This window comes from Tursiops truncatus, chromosome 6, assembly GCF_011762595.2.
Source record: "Tursiops truncatus isolate mTurTru1 chromosome 6, mTurTru1.mat.Y, whole genome shotgun sequence".
Classification (NCBI taxonomy): domain Eukaryota; kingdom Metazoa; phylum Chordata; class Mammalia; order Artiodactyla; family Delphinidae; genus Tursiops; species Tursiops truncatus.
The window spans coordinates 49,280,911-49,298,889 of NC_047039.1; the positions used below are offsets into that span (position 1 = coordinate 49,280,911).

A 17,979-nucleotide genomic window follows, 5' to 3' on the forward strand; every position below is an offset into this window, starting at 1 on the left:
TGAATTTATATAACTGTCACATGCTGCAAAATAAAATTCTTTTTGTTTTTAAAGCATTTAACAATGTAAATATCATTCTTAGCTTACTGTAGGCCACACAAAGACAGGTGGCAGGCCAGATTTGGCCTGTGGGTCATGATTTGCCAACCCCTGCCTTAACCTCATGGGATCTATATTTTATTTTGTTTTGTTTTGCGGTACGCGGGACTCTCACTGTTGTAGCCTCTCCCGTTGCGGAGCACAGGCTCCAGACGCGCAGGCTCAGCGGCCATGGCTCACGGGCCCAGCCGCTCCGCAGCATGTGGGATCTTCCCAGACCAGGGCACGAACCCGTGTCCCCTGCATCGGCAGGTGGACTCTCAACCACTGGCCACCAGGGAAGCCCGGGATCTATATTTTAAAGCAGGGGAGGGGGGAAAACAAGAAAATATGTAAGTGAAGAGGTAAAAGATGCTTTTGTGTTATAAAGGAAATTAATAGCAAGATGGCCAGGGAATGCTTCTTTGAGGAAATATGTAATGCAAACCTGAATGATACGCAGGAGCCAGTCATAAGAAAAGAGTACAGAGTATTCTACAAAGAGAACAGCAAGGGCAAAGGCTGGAGGCAGGCACAAGTCTGGTGAATTGGAAGAACCAAAAAGTCAGGTGTGGCAGCAACACAGAAAGACGAGAAATGGCTTGGGAATGTTCGGGAATCTAAATAAGGATGGATGCCCATTGTTAAGAATTTAATTTAATTAGCACACTGTGAGGACTAGCCTAACTAATACACTGGGTTTGTGGCCCTTGCTAATTTATATGACCACACAAAATACTGTGAGTTAAAAAAAAAAAAAAGAGGGAGCAAAGGAGAAAATGTTTTTATTTTTGCTGAACTGTTCTAGGAAAATACAATATCTCCTATATAATCCAGTAGACTGATAATAGATACAATTGGACCACACCATTTATTTCATTAAATGCTCGTCCTTAATATAATATGATAATGCTTTACTTTATATTTGCTTACAATACAAATGTGTTGCTTATCAGGTGATTTACGGCCATTTATAGCAGGTTTACATAAAAAGTGTAGTTTCTTTATAAAACTCAGAACATTAAATCCTCAGTTCACACTTTTTTCTTTTGATATTCAGACCAATTTGTGTATGCCAAGCTTGTTCTAATTCCTTCTAATGTACTGGAAAGAATATCATTTTCAAGTTTGCATTGATTTGTGGCAATATTTGTATTCAACAATCAAATGCTACACTATTTCCTTCTAAATGGCTGTGCACTTAATTAGTTTCACTTGTGCAGCAATTAATTGGTTTCACAGACTTCTATTTTGGTATTGACCCTGACTATTGATAGTTGGAGCAGATACTGTTATCAGGACTGCGATGCATGTTTTCCGATCACACCACATAAAGTTTTCACGTTTGAAAAAATGTTCTTAATCATAATATCATCTAATATCTTTCAAAATTGCAAAATATTCTTCAACTAGTTTCTTTTTTTCATTTATTTTCTCCAGTACTGCTTCTAGTAAATATGTGGCCAAAGGAAGCTGTAAAAGAAACACAGAAAAAAAGATGAAAACTCTATATTTTCTTCAGTTCAGAAATATATACTAAATATCATTAAACCATTAGAACTCAGCTGTCTGCAACTTTGCACCCATAATGGTACCCTACTGGGTCTCTTTTCAACTGATCTTGTTGGTTAGTGTGGGTAATTTTGTCTTTTATAATAAAAATGATAAAGGAGCAGAAGTAAAATGAAAAAAGATAAACGCCTTATTGAACAATTCATGGTTTACTGACCATGTTAATGTTGTAATCTGCAATACAAGCAGTTAAGCCATTTATCTTCAGTCAGCTGATCAATAGCAGGTTACAGTCCTCTCTAGGGCCCAGAGGCCCACAGTAGTACTGTATGTTCATCACTCATAAAAGAGTGAGAAAGAACTATCAATACACTTGTCTGTGTTAGAGCTGAACATCTCAAGAATTGTAGGGTGAAATTTCAGAGGAAAAAAAATGGCAAAAGTATATCCATTGATTAAGTTGTTATAGAAAAGTTTGGCATATCAAAGTGTAATACACATGTTGCAAACTGCTAAGTTTATGAAATATAGATTACATTTTTAAATTTCATAATTTATATAACTTTTCTGGTAAAGTTTTATCGTTCCCTGTGCTTCACTGAGGTGCCCGTAGAACTCACACAATACACTTATGGGTTATAAGTGAAAGAAAATCCTAAATGTTGCCCAGTTACCTCCCAAAGCCTACCGACTTCCTTTTATCCTCCTTCCTAGCTATCTATTTTCATATAAAAGGTTTATAACAATCAAGAAGTTCATTAAGTTATTTTTGGAATTGTCTTTTTGATTAACCAGTAAAGACTACTTTTGTCTCCCTGAATATATTAACGAGAATCCTTATCAAGCCCAGTCCCCTTCCCTACAGGGATGTAGAGTCAGGCCCTTCTTTGTGCTAGGACAACCACCGACAGACAGCAACACTGGTCAGCATCTGAACAAAATCAGCCTGATGTCCGCTGTGTGAGTTGTTCAGCTGTGCTCAGATCAGCTATGCTCAGCTGTTACTATATTTAGCTAAACCCAGCATAATGGTTCTTTTCTGAATGCAAACTGGGAAAAAGAGAAAAGACTGGCCAGTGGCAGTGAAACAGATTGGGCAGTGAAACAGGCCCAAAAGGCACAAACAGATTATGCAGGCCATGGAGAAAATATAGAGACCGGTGTTGGTCCATAGAATTGCCTCATATCTTAAGTAGCTTTCTAGCTTAACTTCCTTCTTATATTTATAATAAATTGACTTCTCCTTAAGATACTCTGAGTCTATGTCAGGATAGACTCTATCTATAGTCTATGTCAAGAGTTTTAGACATTTGTCTTACTTGAAACTTACCACGAAATAAAGCATAAGATACAAAAATATCACATTTCTTCACTTCTTAAGATACAGGTGAATATAAGATACCCACATTGACTTAAAAACAGCTTTTTCTGGAAAAAAGAAACCTATCACATTAAATATACACAAATTGCATAGGCATTTCAATTTCAGAAACGTGAAAACATGAGGAAATGCATCATAGAATCAAGGAAAAAATATATTAGATTCCCTTCTGGAAGATAATGATACTCACTGCAAATCCTTACTTTGAGAAAATTGCCCTCTGGGATGCAGAAAACAGTTATATTTGGTGAAACTGCCAGTTTTACAAACGAGACAATTTAAATTCTCAGGGCATTAACATTTGATGTTAAAGGAATACTCACACACACCAAGGCACAACTACCAGGTAACTTTCTTTTATTTTGACTATGGCACTCAGTACCATATGCATTCCAACAAAACAGCAAACAAACAAGATGAGAATAACCTCCCATCTCTTCCTGGTAGAAGCAAAAGCAGAAATGAGTGTTTAAAAAAGTTGTTCTAAGAAAAAAGGGTTCTCTGATCAAATAAGTTTGGGAAAGAAAGCAAACTTTAAAATGTTATTTTATTTCAGGATCTCTTAGAGACTTTAAGGTGCTAATGGTACTGTGTTTCTCCAAGAGGGCAATGTAATACCCTGTTTCTAAATTCATTTGTCCGCACTTTTCTCATAGTCTATTTATCATGTGGAACTAGTGGTCCATGGAATACACTTTGGGAAACATGCTGGCTCTATGATTTCCTGTATAATAATGTCACAGCACTTTTACCAGGCCACAATGTACTGACATTAATCATCTTATTTGCACAGTTCAAGTTAAAAACTAAACCTACTCTTATTATCTTGTGATCAGAACAATTTCAGCATGTCATGTACTTGGACATTTGGCTTCTTCTTATCTCGAAGAATCTCTCTTCCAGGAAGCCTCCAAAGTGGAACATGAGGTCCATTTACTAATTTATTGCTGACAACCCCTTTTATTCTTTTCCTCAGCCTCCCAATAAAAACGAAAAGCCCCACAGTTAAACACAACTGTTTGTCAAACCTGTTATATTGGATTGTAAGCTTCTTTTAAGCTTCATACAGAGCCTAACACTTCATGCATTTCAAAAAGCAACCCATCCTTTAATCAAGATGCATGATTTGTGCACATCCATCTGCCCTTGTAGGTTCTTCTATTTTTCTCTACAAATAGGTCAGAAAAAGATTAGTATCTGCCTTTATATAACATTAGACAAAAGTTCATATATCTTACAAGGTAGTTGGAGATGGTTCTTTATCTATTTTAATCCAACTTTTCTATTTTCCTTTTAAATACAAAGATTCCTACTTTTTCCCCCTCTAAACCCAGTGTTCTACTTTCTGTTTATGAATTGTAGTTCATTGGCAACCAGCTTTCAAACTGGTCTTAAAAATTTTTTTTTAATATATAAGGATCAATTGTAATTCTGTAATAATATAAAATTAATATAATTTATGATGGAACAGTTAATAATTAAAACAAAGTTAGAGGAAGACTAAGGAAAAGTCAGAATTATAAAACATTTCATAAGATAAACAACAAGGTCCTACTGTATAGCACAGGGAACTATACTCAATATCCTGTGATAAATCATAATGGAAAAGAATATGAAAGAGAATGTATATATATGTGTGTATAACTGAATCACTTTGCTGTATAGCAGAAATTATCACAACACTGTAAGTCAACTATACTTGAAAAAAATAAATTAAAAAAATAAACATTTCACAAAACATACTTATTTCATAAAATATACTTATTGTTTTCAAATGAATAAAATAACAAAGTAACTGTTAACCAAAATATTTTGGTAGATCTCCTTTCTATTTTACGAATAGTTCCTTACTTATGGAGCAGACTCAATACATATTCAAATAATAAATACACTAACAGCCTTGGTTTTGAAAATAGCCTCTCTTACCAATTTTACACTATTCATTTTTCACAAACTTTTTTCATAGTACAGATAAAAATTTCTGATTAGTGAAGGATGAATTAACAAAAAGTTTTGTTTTTTGAGAAAGGTTAAAAAATGGGATTTTTAGTTAATTGGTTATTTTTAGTTAATTGAGAGTAATCACTTATATCACATAGATTATCAATAACTTAAATCTCATAAATTATAGTTAATCTGAAGACTAAGTGGAATATAATTTAATCTACAGTGACTCAAGAAAGCTCTTCGAAATCCTATGGTACCATATGAATAGCAATTCTCAGCATATAGATAGAGTTACCACTGAAACTATATTTAATACATAAAATGCCTCAGGAAGTGCTTTAAAAATTTGCATTGTTTGCTTATTTGTTTGCCATATTTTTTAGAACGGCAAAATGTTTTAAAAACACTAAGAAGATGAGGAAATCTGAACTTTTTAGAGTCTAGATTAAGTGCAGGTTTATTTCGTACAGGCAGCATAGAGTCTGTTCCTTTCTCTCTCTCTGCATTCTGGAGGGAACTCCCTCAGATACAGAAGAAAGCACAACCGTTCTTTTACTGACAGGATTTTGGATTTGGATTGAAGTGGCAACCTGACTAGCAACAGCAGAGATCTTTTCTCACTTGCCCCATCAAATAAATATACGTGAAACAACAAACCCAACAATTACGTTGCCTTGGGTTTCATCTCGGATGGCATGTGCCGGGGCCTATGAAGTCCAGAAAGTCTGCTGGACTTTCTGCATAATTTTATTCTCTTGCATAAAAAAGAAGTGATACTCTTAGTTATGTCATTGCAGTTACACAAGCTTGAACTCTTCAGCACAAGGGGAAAAATGGACAGGGGAAGAGCTGATACTGCATGAGATTTCTTGGAATGGGAATTTAATTAGGGCATCGGAATAACTGTGAGTTTTGCTTGGTCTATACTGTAATCTTAAAGTGGGTCTTCCTGGTCATGCTGGCTGTCCCTGTTGTCAAAGGTGACTTCTCTTACTGGAAGGACTTCCCCTGACTTCAGATTTTAGGCTTCTCTTATATGTAAATGCCTACAGATGTTTGCCTTTAGAAAGTGGTGTGCCAGTGACACAACCTGAAACTTATCACTCACAATAATTATGGCTTCATTTAGAGGTGTTTCTGTATAAAGGTAAGATATGAATGATAGTTGCAGATGTTGGAGAGCTATGTTGGAAGAATAACAAAGCCTCAAGTCCATAAGTGTGAAACATACAGATAATTTATAGCATCAGCACTAACTGGAATGTGCTCTTAATAGTATAAAACTGAAAAGTTTTGTATTGAAAGAAAAAAATTGAAATAAGAGTACCTCTTTAAATCTAAAGGACAAGATTAACATTTTAACCATTTTCATTCTTATTTTTGGTTTGAAAACTATTACCAAAAGATACTGCTTTTAAAATAAAAATTGATAATGGCTATTCTGACTGGTGTGAGGTGATACCTCATTGTAGTGTTTTTTGTTTGTTTTTTTTTGCGGTATGCAGGCCTCTCACTGTTGTGGCCTCTCATTGTAGTTTTGATTTGCATTTCTCTAATGATAAGTGATGTTGAGCATCCTTTCATGTGTTTGTTGGCAATCTGTATATCTTCTTTGGAGAAATGTCTATTTAGGTCTTCTGTCCATTTTTGAATTGGGTTGTTTGTTTTTTTGTTATTGAGCTGCTTGTATATTTTGTATAGCTGATTCACTTTGTTATACAGCAGAAACTAATACACCATTGTAAAGCAATTATACTCCAATAAAGATGTTAAAAACATAAAATAAATAAAATAAAATATAAAAATAAAAATTGACTTTAGCAGAGCTGTACTCAAAGTAAAGATATTAAATTTTATGTATTATACCTGCTTTAACAAAGGATATGATTCAGTGAGATTTTGAGTTTAGTAAGAAACTAATGTAGTCTGATTATTATAAAATTAAAGATGGAAAATTTGTAATATATAAATATTTATACATCCACTCTACTATCTTGTAATTAAAAGATTGAACTTGTTAAAATAACCAAGCAAGGTATCAGAAAGAACAATTTATTTATAATTTAAAACTGGCATTGAATTGTGAGCTAAGTTTCCTAAATGTTGTTTATATTTCTGGCACATTATCTATCTATCTATCTATCTATCTATCTATCTATCTATCTATCTATCCTTCTACCTATCTATCTGTCTTGGTGTTCAGCTGAATATTGAAGTCTATATCTGCTATTCTTAAACTTTGGTGAAGGCTATAATTTGTTTTCCTTTCATTTCCCCCCAATTTTTTTTTTTTTTTGCGGTACGCGGGCCTCTCACTGTTGTGGCCTCTCCCGTTGTGGAGCACAGGCTCTGGACGCGCAGGCTCAGTGGCCATGGCTCACAGGCCCAGTGGCTTCGCGGCATGTGGGATCTTCCCGGACCAGGGCACGAACCCGTGTCCCCTGCATCGGCAGGTGGACTCTCAACCACTGCGCCACCAGGGAAGCCCGCCCCCTGCAATTTTTTATAGTGGTAAAATACACATAAAATTTACCTTTTAACTTTAATGACATGTCTTTTTTCTGGTATCATGAAAGTAGGCTTTAATTTGTTAAATTAAAAAAAGAAATCCCAGTAAGGCTCTGAATGGAGAATTTTTAACTTTTGCTACTTCAGTTGGATGTGAGGAGTAAGTGTATGTGGGTGACTGTGTGGGTTTACGTGTGTGGAGAGAGTGAGTGTGGGAGTTTGCAGTATGTGCGTGTTATCAGTGTGTTGTAAGTGCAACACTGAAAGCAAAAGAGTAAATGTCTTCAGGGCTGTAAAGAGAAACTTTCTGTTAACCTTCAGACTGGAAGTTATTCTATTTACAAAAGCCAGGGAGATTTATAAAACCTTCTCACTGCCATATTGCAAAGCATCTATAGAAGGTAAGCATATTTTGCAGAAAGGGCACTGGGGAAAGAGCCATTTAAAATTTCACCGTTTGCAAGATCTGAAGCAACTAATAGGAACAGGGATATCTAAAGTTAAAGAAAAAACATCGATCAAAGTCTATACTTTCAATTATCAACAACTGAAGGCAGAAAGAATTTTTGATATGGTCCCAATACAAGAAAATGATCTACACAAAGTGGATGAAAATGGACTGAATGAAATCTAGAAAAGGATTAACAAACAACATAGAATAAGGCAACAACAAAACAAGATCAAGACACATTTTCTAGCCATTTCTGGCTAAGTGTTTTTTATATAAATCCTAGTAAAGAACCATATTGGGGTTCTAACTGTATATTATTTGTTTTATACAAGTATACATATTTTAATATACATACCCATAATTCTGTTCAAGTTAATTGTTTAAAAACTTTCATAGTTTATATATTTTAACTATTTGTTCATTGCCCTCCATCACCAGAGATGTAAGCTCCATGAGGGTAGTGATTTTTGTCTCTTGTTCACTGCTATACCACCAAACCTGAAACATTACCTTACATGCAGTAGACACTCAATACACGTTTTAAAAATGGATTTCACAGCTTGGGTTCAATTTTATCTCCACTAATTCCTTCCACTTACTTTATAAAATCACAAGTACAAAAGACTGTTTCAGGTATTATTAAGGCCTGAAAACAAAACTAAGTAATCCTTACTATAATTTTAATTTTGAGGATCAGAATGGACAGAACAAATAAACAATACCTCTTAGAGGGCAGAGTATAAATAACTGACTCCTTTTTGCTTGCATATATGAGAAAGTAATATCAGCTAGAGTATGATAGAGGGACAGCTCCTTCTTTGTCAATTGAAAAGAAACATATTAAGTATGAAATAAAATAATTTACCTCATTTATTCATAGTTATGGCCAGTAGACAGAAATTCAAATTCAAATGCATTTAATGCAGTCCCTGCTAATGGTGGGGGACATAGCACATGAGATATAAGAACTTAATTGGGGACTTCCCTGGTGGTGCAGTGGTTAAGAATCCGCCTGCCAGTGCAAGGGACACGGGTTCGACCCCTGGTCTGGGAAGATCCCGCATACTGCTGAGTAACTAAGCCCATGCGCCACTACTACTGAGCCTGTGCACCGCAACTACTGAAGCCCGTGCTCTAGGGCCCGTGCTCCGCAACAAGAAAAGCCACCGCAATGAGAAGCCCATGCACCGCAATGAAGAGTAGCCCCCACTTGCCATAACAAGAGAAAGCCCATGTACAGCAATGAAGACCCAACGCAGCCAAAAATAAATTTTGAAAATTAAATTTTTTTAATTAAAAAATAAATAGTTTCTGGCTGCTAAAAAAAAGAACTTAATTGGATTTACTTAAAAATAAAAAGGTATTCTTTTTATTCTTCTTCACTGTGCCTCATATTAAGGAATTCATTTTTTAAATGGAGATATAATTCACATAACGTAAAGTTCACCATTTTAAAATGTATAATTCATTGGTTGTACAAGGTTATACAACCATCACCTTCATCTAATTCCAGAACATCACCTTCATCTAATTCCAGAACATTTTCATCACCCCAAAAGAAACCCTATACCCATTAGCAGTCATGCTGCCTCTTCCCCTATCCCCTGGCAACTACTAATCTACTTTCTGTCTTGATAGATTTGCCTATTCTGTACATTTCATAGAATGCAATCATACGGCAAGTTACCTTTTGTGTATGGCTTTTTTCACGTAGCATAAGGTGTACAAGGTTCTTCCAGGTTGTAGCACTATCAGTACTTCATTCCATTTCATGGCTGAATAATATTTCATGTATGCAAATACCATGTTTTGTTTATCCATCCATCAGTTGATGGACCTTTGGATTCCTTCCACTTTTGAGCTATTATGAACTATCATTGAGCTGCTATGAACATTTATGTAGCAGTTTTTATATGGACATATGTTTTTACTTATCTTGGGTATATACCTAAGTGTGTAACTGCTGGGTCATATAATCTCTACTTTTAACTTTTTGAGGAACTGCCAGACTGTTTTCCACAAGGGTAGCACCATTTTACCTTCTCACAAGCAATGTATAAGGGTTCTAATTTCTCCACATCCTCACCAACACTTGCTATTGTCTGTCCTTTTGATTATAGCCATCCTACTGGGTATGAAGTAGTATCTCATTTTGGTTTTTGGTTTGCATTTCCCTAATGGCTACTGATGTTGAGCATACGTACATGTGCTTATTGGCTATTTGTATATCTCCTTGTAGAAATGACTATTCAGATCAGTTTCTTTTCTTTCGTTGTTGAGTTGTAAGAGTTTGAAATGTGTTCTTAAATGGTTAGATTTCACTGAGAAAAGCCGCACAGCAGGTTGGGATGAACTAATGAAAAACTGTGAGTCCCTGAATACTGTTATTGACGTGTATCAACTAAATTTTTTATGGCTTCAATCACCGACATCTCTCTCTACCAAATCTGATCTACCTCTTTTGATCCCTAAAACTTTTAAAGGTATCATCATCTTTCTCATCATATAAGGTATTAAACTCACCTCTCTTTGGTTTCTGCTTTCTGACCCCTTCATCTAATCTCAGTACTGCTATGAATTCAGTTTCTATAAAGTGGGTCACATCTATCTCGTCCTTCCTATTTTTATAGTGAGGGTACATGCAGGCCCCCACTTCCTTTTGCCTTGACTACCTTCTTGCTCCCAGTCTCTTATCCTTTCAAACCATCCTACATGCTGATCTCATGTATCTTTCTAAAGCACAACTCTGATTACATCCCTTTCCTGCTCAAAGGTGTTTATTGTTTAGTCCCAGTCTACTTTTCCTATTTCTGTTTTTTTTTCTCCCATGTCCTAAAACACAGAAAAACTAATTTTGGGTGGTTCTCCCACCCTATTATAATCATTAATTTGCTTGCTTGTCTCTGCCATAAACTGTAAGTTTTAAAAAATGTAATAATGCAAAAAGAGGAATTAATACAAGTAAAAATCTTCAAAGAAATTAAAAGGCAGCTATGCCATAAAAAATGAAAGTAGGTATTAGAACAACTTTTTTTAAGTGTGATTCTTATTATTAGAAATCTGTGGGGACAAAGGTTAGATGCAGATAAAGATCAAACACTTAAAATTACCAATTGTATCAGGACCACTTGAAAGGAGGACAAATATTACATTCTGTGTTAAATATAGATAAGTTAAGGTTTTAGACCTTTTAATTCTCATGCACTTCTGGCTAACAGTACCAGTAGGTATACTATTGTGCGGGCCCATATTGCCACATGGCAGGACAGCTTTTTATTTTCTGGTAAATATCTTATTTATATAAATTTTAATCCAATGAATGTAGAGAAAATTTTCTTTAAGAGAAAATAGTTCTGTGGCCGAATCCTTAAACAAAAGATAAAACCACAAGGCCAGATTCACTCCTATGACGTCAGAATTCCATTACATATACCACCCAACACAGAGGGAGGACATAAAAGGGAAGTTTTCTTATAATTTTATTTTCAAAATATTTTAATCATCAAATATAAATACTGAATTAATTAGGGTTCTTTTCAGGGAATGCGCTCAATTATTCCACAGCTTCAAGATCGTGTAACCTCAGGTACACGGAGCTGCATGCCATAAACTAAACAAAACAAATGAATGAACATATTTATACTTTTGCCCTCACAATCCTGTGAGCATAATTTAGACTCCCAAAAGCTGGTGGACAAAGAAAACCTTTTCTAAAATTCAGGACAAATATAATTGCTAGAATTGAGAAAGAAGAAAAGTAGGATAAAAAAAAGATGTTTTCTATTTTATAGATTTTTCTCTTGGGTGTAATTATAAAGTGACATTCAAGTGCAACCAATGAAGTCCCTATTTTTTCTTCTCACAGAATTCAAAGGCATCAGCAAAACCACCTCTGTCAGTAATAAAAATAAAAAGTCTTTGACTTTTTAAATGTTATCATACTGTCACAGTGGAATAAAATTAACTTGACAAATACTCTAAAGGCACATGGTGGAGTTCATTATGTATAACAGCAACAGCAGCGGTTTCCCAGTGTTCATAGAGGCTGCTCCATTAAATTTACCTCCAGTCAATAATTAGGAGTCCACAAATAAACCTGGGCAATTAAATCAATACTGCCAGGCAATTATATTCTAGAGTCCAGGCTCAGTGGCACAAAAAGGCACTATATCAAACTGCAGTATTAAGCAGTCTAATGCCATTTTCAACAGGATTTTTTTTTACAATAACTGGACAGAATAAGCATACATCCAGATAATATAGAATGTATATATGTATATCTACATGTGTTAGTCAAAAACTCAGATCTGGTATCAATAGAGCTTTAGTAAAATTTAATAAAGATTTATACATATCGATTTGTTATTTTTATGTTCATAATTGACGATAAAACTTCCATATTAAAAGGTCATACTTACAAGTTGAATGTTAAAAAATCCACTACAAAGTTTATTTTTATAACTTTCACGTTTAAAAAAATAACCTGTAACAATCATTACTGAACTCCTTTGATGTGCCAGGCACTGGGCTGGGTGCTGGGAATGCAACATGATTGAGAAATGGCCTTTCTTCTCAAAAGCAAGAAGGCTTTGCCCAGCACCTGCACATCTGCACTTCAACAACTTGAGGCAAAAGAGTGCCCATCACCTTCTATTACTATTGATAGTAATAGTGTTTCCAGATAATGTTTCAAAAATATATAAAATGGGTACTAAGAATATGAATAATAGTTCATATATTATTTACCTATTCTTGACTTTTCCAAAAACATAGATACTGCACTCACAGAACAAAATTTTTTTTTTGCTATTTTGAGAAATATATTTAAGCTGTTTTTAATCCAGTTCATTTTAAAAACAGACAACAATTAAGTTGAGCAAAAAGAACTATAATGAAAAAGTTTTGGAATATATTACATGCTGTCAGTGATATCAAAACAAAAGTTGGCTATGACTAGAAAAGCAGGGCTCTCACCTGCCAATAAACTGCCCTGATCACTTACAAGAGGGGCACATCCCAACAGACTATATGTGTATTAAAAAAATACTTGAAAGGGAAGAAAAAGTATCACACAGGTCACAGCAGCAGTCTCAATAGACCCCTCAGGGATTTCAGCTCGTCTTGGCCTTGTCATCCTCTATGCAGCTTTCCACTCGGCCCAGAAAATGTCGATAGGAAAATGTTTGAGGGGCCTCTGGTGGAAATTTTTTCATTCTTTCTGCATTGACAGGATGCCAAATCAATATTTACTTCCCACTAACAAGCTGCTCGAGGTCTCAGTAGAAAATATTGTAGAGAATGCAGGAAGACACAGTAATAAACAGCTGTCTGGCTGTGAGGAAAACATGAATTGACTGGAAACAGGTCCATAGTAAAAGGTCACTGAAACCCATGAACTCCTCAGGTGTCCATATCAACTACTAACTTTAAAGACACATAATAAACAATCTCTTTTCCTAAGAGGGCTGAGAGAATGGATCCTTTTCAGTCTAGCAAGCATAGAGGTTGACTCAATAATTTAATTAATGCCTTTGCTAAAACCCATGTTGGCTCCTTCCCAAGGCATTTGCTTCATTTGTTAAGTCCAAAAGTACAAATGGAGAGTTAACTTTCCTGTCTACCTACTAGAATACTTATTTACCTAACAGAAGTAATGTGTCTGTTTACAAAAAATTAGGCATCTAGTAACAAAAAAGTACGGCTTGGAATTTTTATCTGCAAGTTTTAATATATGAAGTAGAAAAACAAAATACCTGTCCTTCAAGAAGTTTCTGAATGTACAACAGCCATTCCTTGTCATTTTCAGCATCGATCTTTGTCCTTTCGATTTCCTGAAGGAAAAAAATAAAAACACTGTTGTTAATTTCATTTATATGAACTTGATCATACTGTTAGATACTGAATAAATCTAGAGAAATATTGGTGGAATTAGATTCAACAAAGAGCAGCCTGTCCTTTCAAAGTAGGGAATATTCAAATCGATGCTCTTTAATGTATAAATATCTACCTACATGTGGAAGATAAAGCTATATTTCTATATTTCATAATATAATTCAGGAATGTTTTATTTCTGCCTTCACAGTGGAGCTCACACTGGACTGAGGTGGAGGTGGAAGTGATTAAAATAAAATGAAAAAGAAAATGGAGCTGTATAGAAGAATCATTTATAAGTAACCCTCATAAGATGACATAAAACCTTATACTCAAAACTCTGACTTATCAGTAGATAATTAAGGAGTAATTGTTATAATCACAGACAAAATAGGACATGCATGGTTCTGGTGTACTTAAATGCTTACTCATTTAAAATATCCAATAACTAGCTGATAGGTAAGAGACGCTCCAACTTAAAGTGTTGTTAAGTCACTAAATATTTTCAATTCATCAATTATCAAGGTAAAATATTCTGAAAGTATAATGTATTCACATGTGCAACTGATTATTCAGTTAAAATCATGACTCGGTTTGCAAAAAATGGGCTTTTCAAAAAGGGAAGGATTTGGAAAACTAACATTTGTTGAAATTTACTGTATGCCAAGTATCAGGCTAGGTACTTCGCATAGGTTGTCATGGTGTTTTACGTGAATTTACAAGAGTTCGATGTAGCTTAAAGCATAAAATTCAGGTGGTTTGGGCTCTACTTGGGTAAGTCACTCAACTCTTTAGACCTCTGAAAGATGCAGGCGGGGATCAGTCCAAATAAGCTCAATCTATAATTAAATCTAGTAAATATATCCAGGTGTGTGCACTGAGTCTTCACAGAACAGTGTGTTTTCTTCCAGGACGACTTCCATTTAAGGTTGTGTGGTATGCATATTTTGGTGCTTGGCATCCCTGGCTCCAAACTGCATCTGCCCAGAGGCCACGGTGCCATTTCTTCACAGAAATGTGCTAGCTACTCTTTGGGACTAACAAGAGAGATCCTTTTCTAATTAATATACTCAAAGGGGACAACTTTTTCCAATTTGTCTACTCAAAGGGGGTTCTTTTTTCTAATCTGTAAGCCCAGCAAGGGCATCTTTTAAGACCACACAAAGGCGGTGATGCTGTCTTCCAGAATATGTATCTGGAACACACACACGTATACACACATATACACATGAGGGATTTTGCTAAGTCTGTTTGTTTTAAAACTTTTAGGAAACAGAGGAGGACTCTACCTTAATTTTTTGTTAGGTTTCTTTTTATCAATCAAATTTTAATTAAGTGTCCATAATAAGATACAGTTAACACCTTTGCCTCAGATACTATTATTTCCTGTGTGTCTTATATTTGATACCATATTTCATAATGCTTTTGTACTTCAAAGTTCAGAATTCACAGACATTGTGGCATAGGTGCTGAAAATAGGAAACTGATAATTCACTATCCTATTCACCCATAGGATGAAAATAATCTCTGCAGGACTCCTTTGACCTCTTTTCTAAGAATTCTTAGCAGTTTAAAAACTTTTACAAGTTGTAGATCTGCTCTATTCCAGAAATTTTTTGAGAAACTGATGGGGGAGGGGTGCTGAAGGATGTTCTCATACAAACATTTAAGTCTATCATTTTATTTAGTCATTGAGCAAATATTTATGGGGAAGCTAAGAGCACCATCATCTCTTTAATCTTTCTAAACAATAAAAAATCTAATATTTATGTATTAAAGTTCAGAGACTTCACAATAGAACAGGATTGAGTATCCTCCACAGGTTTCACGGAAGACTGTGTATGAGATTCTGCTGTTTATGAGGCAATAACTATCAAAAATGCAGTGCCCTCCTCAGGAGGTACAGAAATGCTACTGAAGACCTATATGTATATGCACATAAATTCACTCAGATGAGAGTATTTTCCCCACCTTAAAGCAATAAATATCTTTTTCTATAACTTGATCAACAATAACTTTGAATTTAGCTAGAAAAGCCAATATATTCACTACATTAAAAAATCTCATGTAGGACGAAAAATCCTCAAATCAATCCTGACCCAGCTAACTAAATCCATTCAAACAGGTTTAATTAAAAATACTAGCTTAAAAGATACATGATGAACTATAGAAAATGGAAGAGACAGGAAAGGATAACTGACTTGAATAACAAGCAAGCAGTTCTAAAGGTTATGTGTACTGGCTTACTTCTGTATTACATAGTTAAATTTCTCTAAAGGTTTTTTGAGTTGGTTAATACTTTTGATATATCTTTCATTGGTACACTAATATTCTTGCCTTCATTAATATTATCTTAAAGATGAAATTCTAAGAATTATAAAACAAAAATATGTACTTACATTCAATGTGTAACAAGCCCATTATTAATAAATATTTAAGTGATCTTACTTCTTCATCTTCTGTGTCCAATATTTCCTCTAGATCTGACCGTGAAATGTTCAGGATAGATGCTGCCAAGGTCTGGGCTTTATGGGTTGAGGTTTTACAAGCATCCCTGTTTTTCTGCACCTTTTTAAGTTCTCTGATTTGTCGCCTTATTGAATGGACATCATTTTGTAACTCTCTGACCAAAGCCTGCAACATATTGGAAAGAATGTGGGCTCATATGGAAGTCATAAATGAAGAAAAAGCAGTCATAACATAAAAATGTGAAGATACTAGCAAATAATTTTTTATTAGGATTACTCTGATTTTATTTATATTGGAACACAATGGATTGCTCTTTACTTATTGTCAGAATGCAATAAAGGCTCTCGCAAATGACCACTTAACCAAATTGCTGGATTAACCAAATCTCTCCAATCCGTCTTTCAGATTTGCAACTGTTATCTTGGATGGTGAATACTTGTAGCAGGCAGGCTACTTAGCATCATGCCAGAGCGCAACTACTCCCACCAGTTGAGCTGATGCCAATTGTCAGATCTATTTATTCCTAAGTGTGTATATTTGTTGAAACAGGTTAGTTACATAATTAATTATTACATAAATAATGAAATATAACTGCATAAAGAGGGTTGTTCCTATTTTATTAAAACTGGATTAGAAATCTTTGGAAGGATTTGATAAAGCCAGGTGGGTAAAAGTGCAATTAAATTATGTGTAGACAACAATAAAGGATTGACAAAAATCATAAAAGTCTAGGCTTGCTTCTACAAGAGTCTCTAATTTCTCCCTTTGAGAATACATGCCTATGTGTGCATAAGGAAAAGGTAGCTCTTACCCTGGGTGGACAGAGCTCTGGAGCCTGATGCCTGGCTTTGTGGGCTGAGAGCAGGCTAGCTAGATGTTTGGGTTGTTCTCAATCTTTTGCCAGCTTAAGCAATGTTGCAATAAATAATGGTGCTTATATATACATTTTTGCATCCCTAGGATATATCCCTAGAAGTGAAATTGCTGGACCAAAGGGTGTGTATAACTGTAATTTTGAAAGCTGTTTAATTCTGCCTCTCTCCAAGATCGTATCAATTTACACCTACACAAAGAACATAGGAAAATACTTGTTTCTCCATACCACTGGCAAAACACCAATCTGGTTTTTCAGTGTATTTTTTTTCCACTATATTATAAAGTTTCATTTCTCTTATTAAAAATGAAGTTGAGCGTCAGCCTTAACAGATAATTATATTTCTTTTGTCTTTTTTTTTCTATTTTTCTTAGTGATTTATAGGAGTTATTCATACTTTAGGGAAATTATAATTGTCTGTTGGGTATTTCTAATCTTTTTCATATTTTGTATTTTTCTTCTGACAGTAATTATAGTACGTTATACCTAGGAAAAAAATGTAAAAACTTTAATGTACTAAATGAATCTTTTCCTTTCTCACTTTTTTTTTGTTTGTTTTTGTTTTCTTTTTGCGGTACGCGGGCCTCTCACCGTTGTGGCCTCTCCCGTTGCGGAGCACAGGCTCCGGACGCGCAGGCTCAGTGGCCATGGCTCACGGGCCCAGCCGCTCCGCGGCATGTGGGATCTTCCCGGACCAGGGCATGAACCCGTGTCCGCTGCAGCGGCAGGCGGACTCTCAACCACTGCACCACCAGGGAAGCCCTTACTTTTGAATTTAGTGTGATACTTTAAAATTTACTGTGATACTTTAAAAAGCATTCTCCACAATTTTATATACATATATGTATATTTTATATATATATATATACTCATTTTCAAACCATGATT

The 17,979-nt window shown here is 35.1% G+C and overlaps 1 protein-coding gene across 10 annotated transcripts in view; it reads right to left on the bottom strand.

Moving 5' to 3' along the window:
- Positions 1 to 846: 846 nt before the first annotated feature.
- CNTLN (centlein) overlaps positions 847 to 17,979 on the bottom strand; it is a 330,872-nt gene continuing 313,739 nt past the window's right edge. For 9 of the 10 annotated variants that reach the window (XM_019934875.3, XM_033858062.2, XM_019934873.3 and 6 more), the window contains 3 exons: positions 16,197 to 16,382; positions 13,631 to 13,708; positions 847 to 1,551 (listed from right to left, as the gene is read on the bottom strand). In XM_019934875.3, the coding sequence (XP_019790434.1) occupies positions 1,450 to 1,551; positions 13,631 to 13,708; positions 16,197 to 16,382 (366 nt within the window). In that variant the 3' untranslated portion in view covers positions 847 to 1,449. Of the gene's footprint in view, positions 4,140 to 13,630; positions 13,709 to 16,196; positions 16,383 to 17,979 lie in introns of all 10 variants that reach the window. The other variant, XM_033858061.2, reaches the window with a different exon arrangement.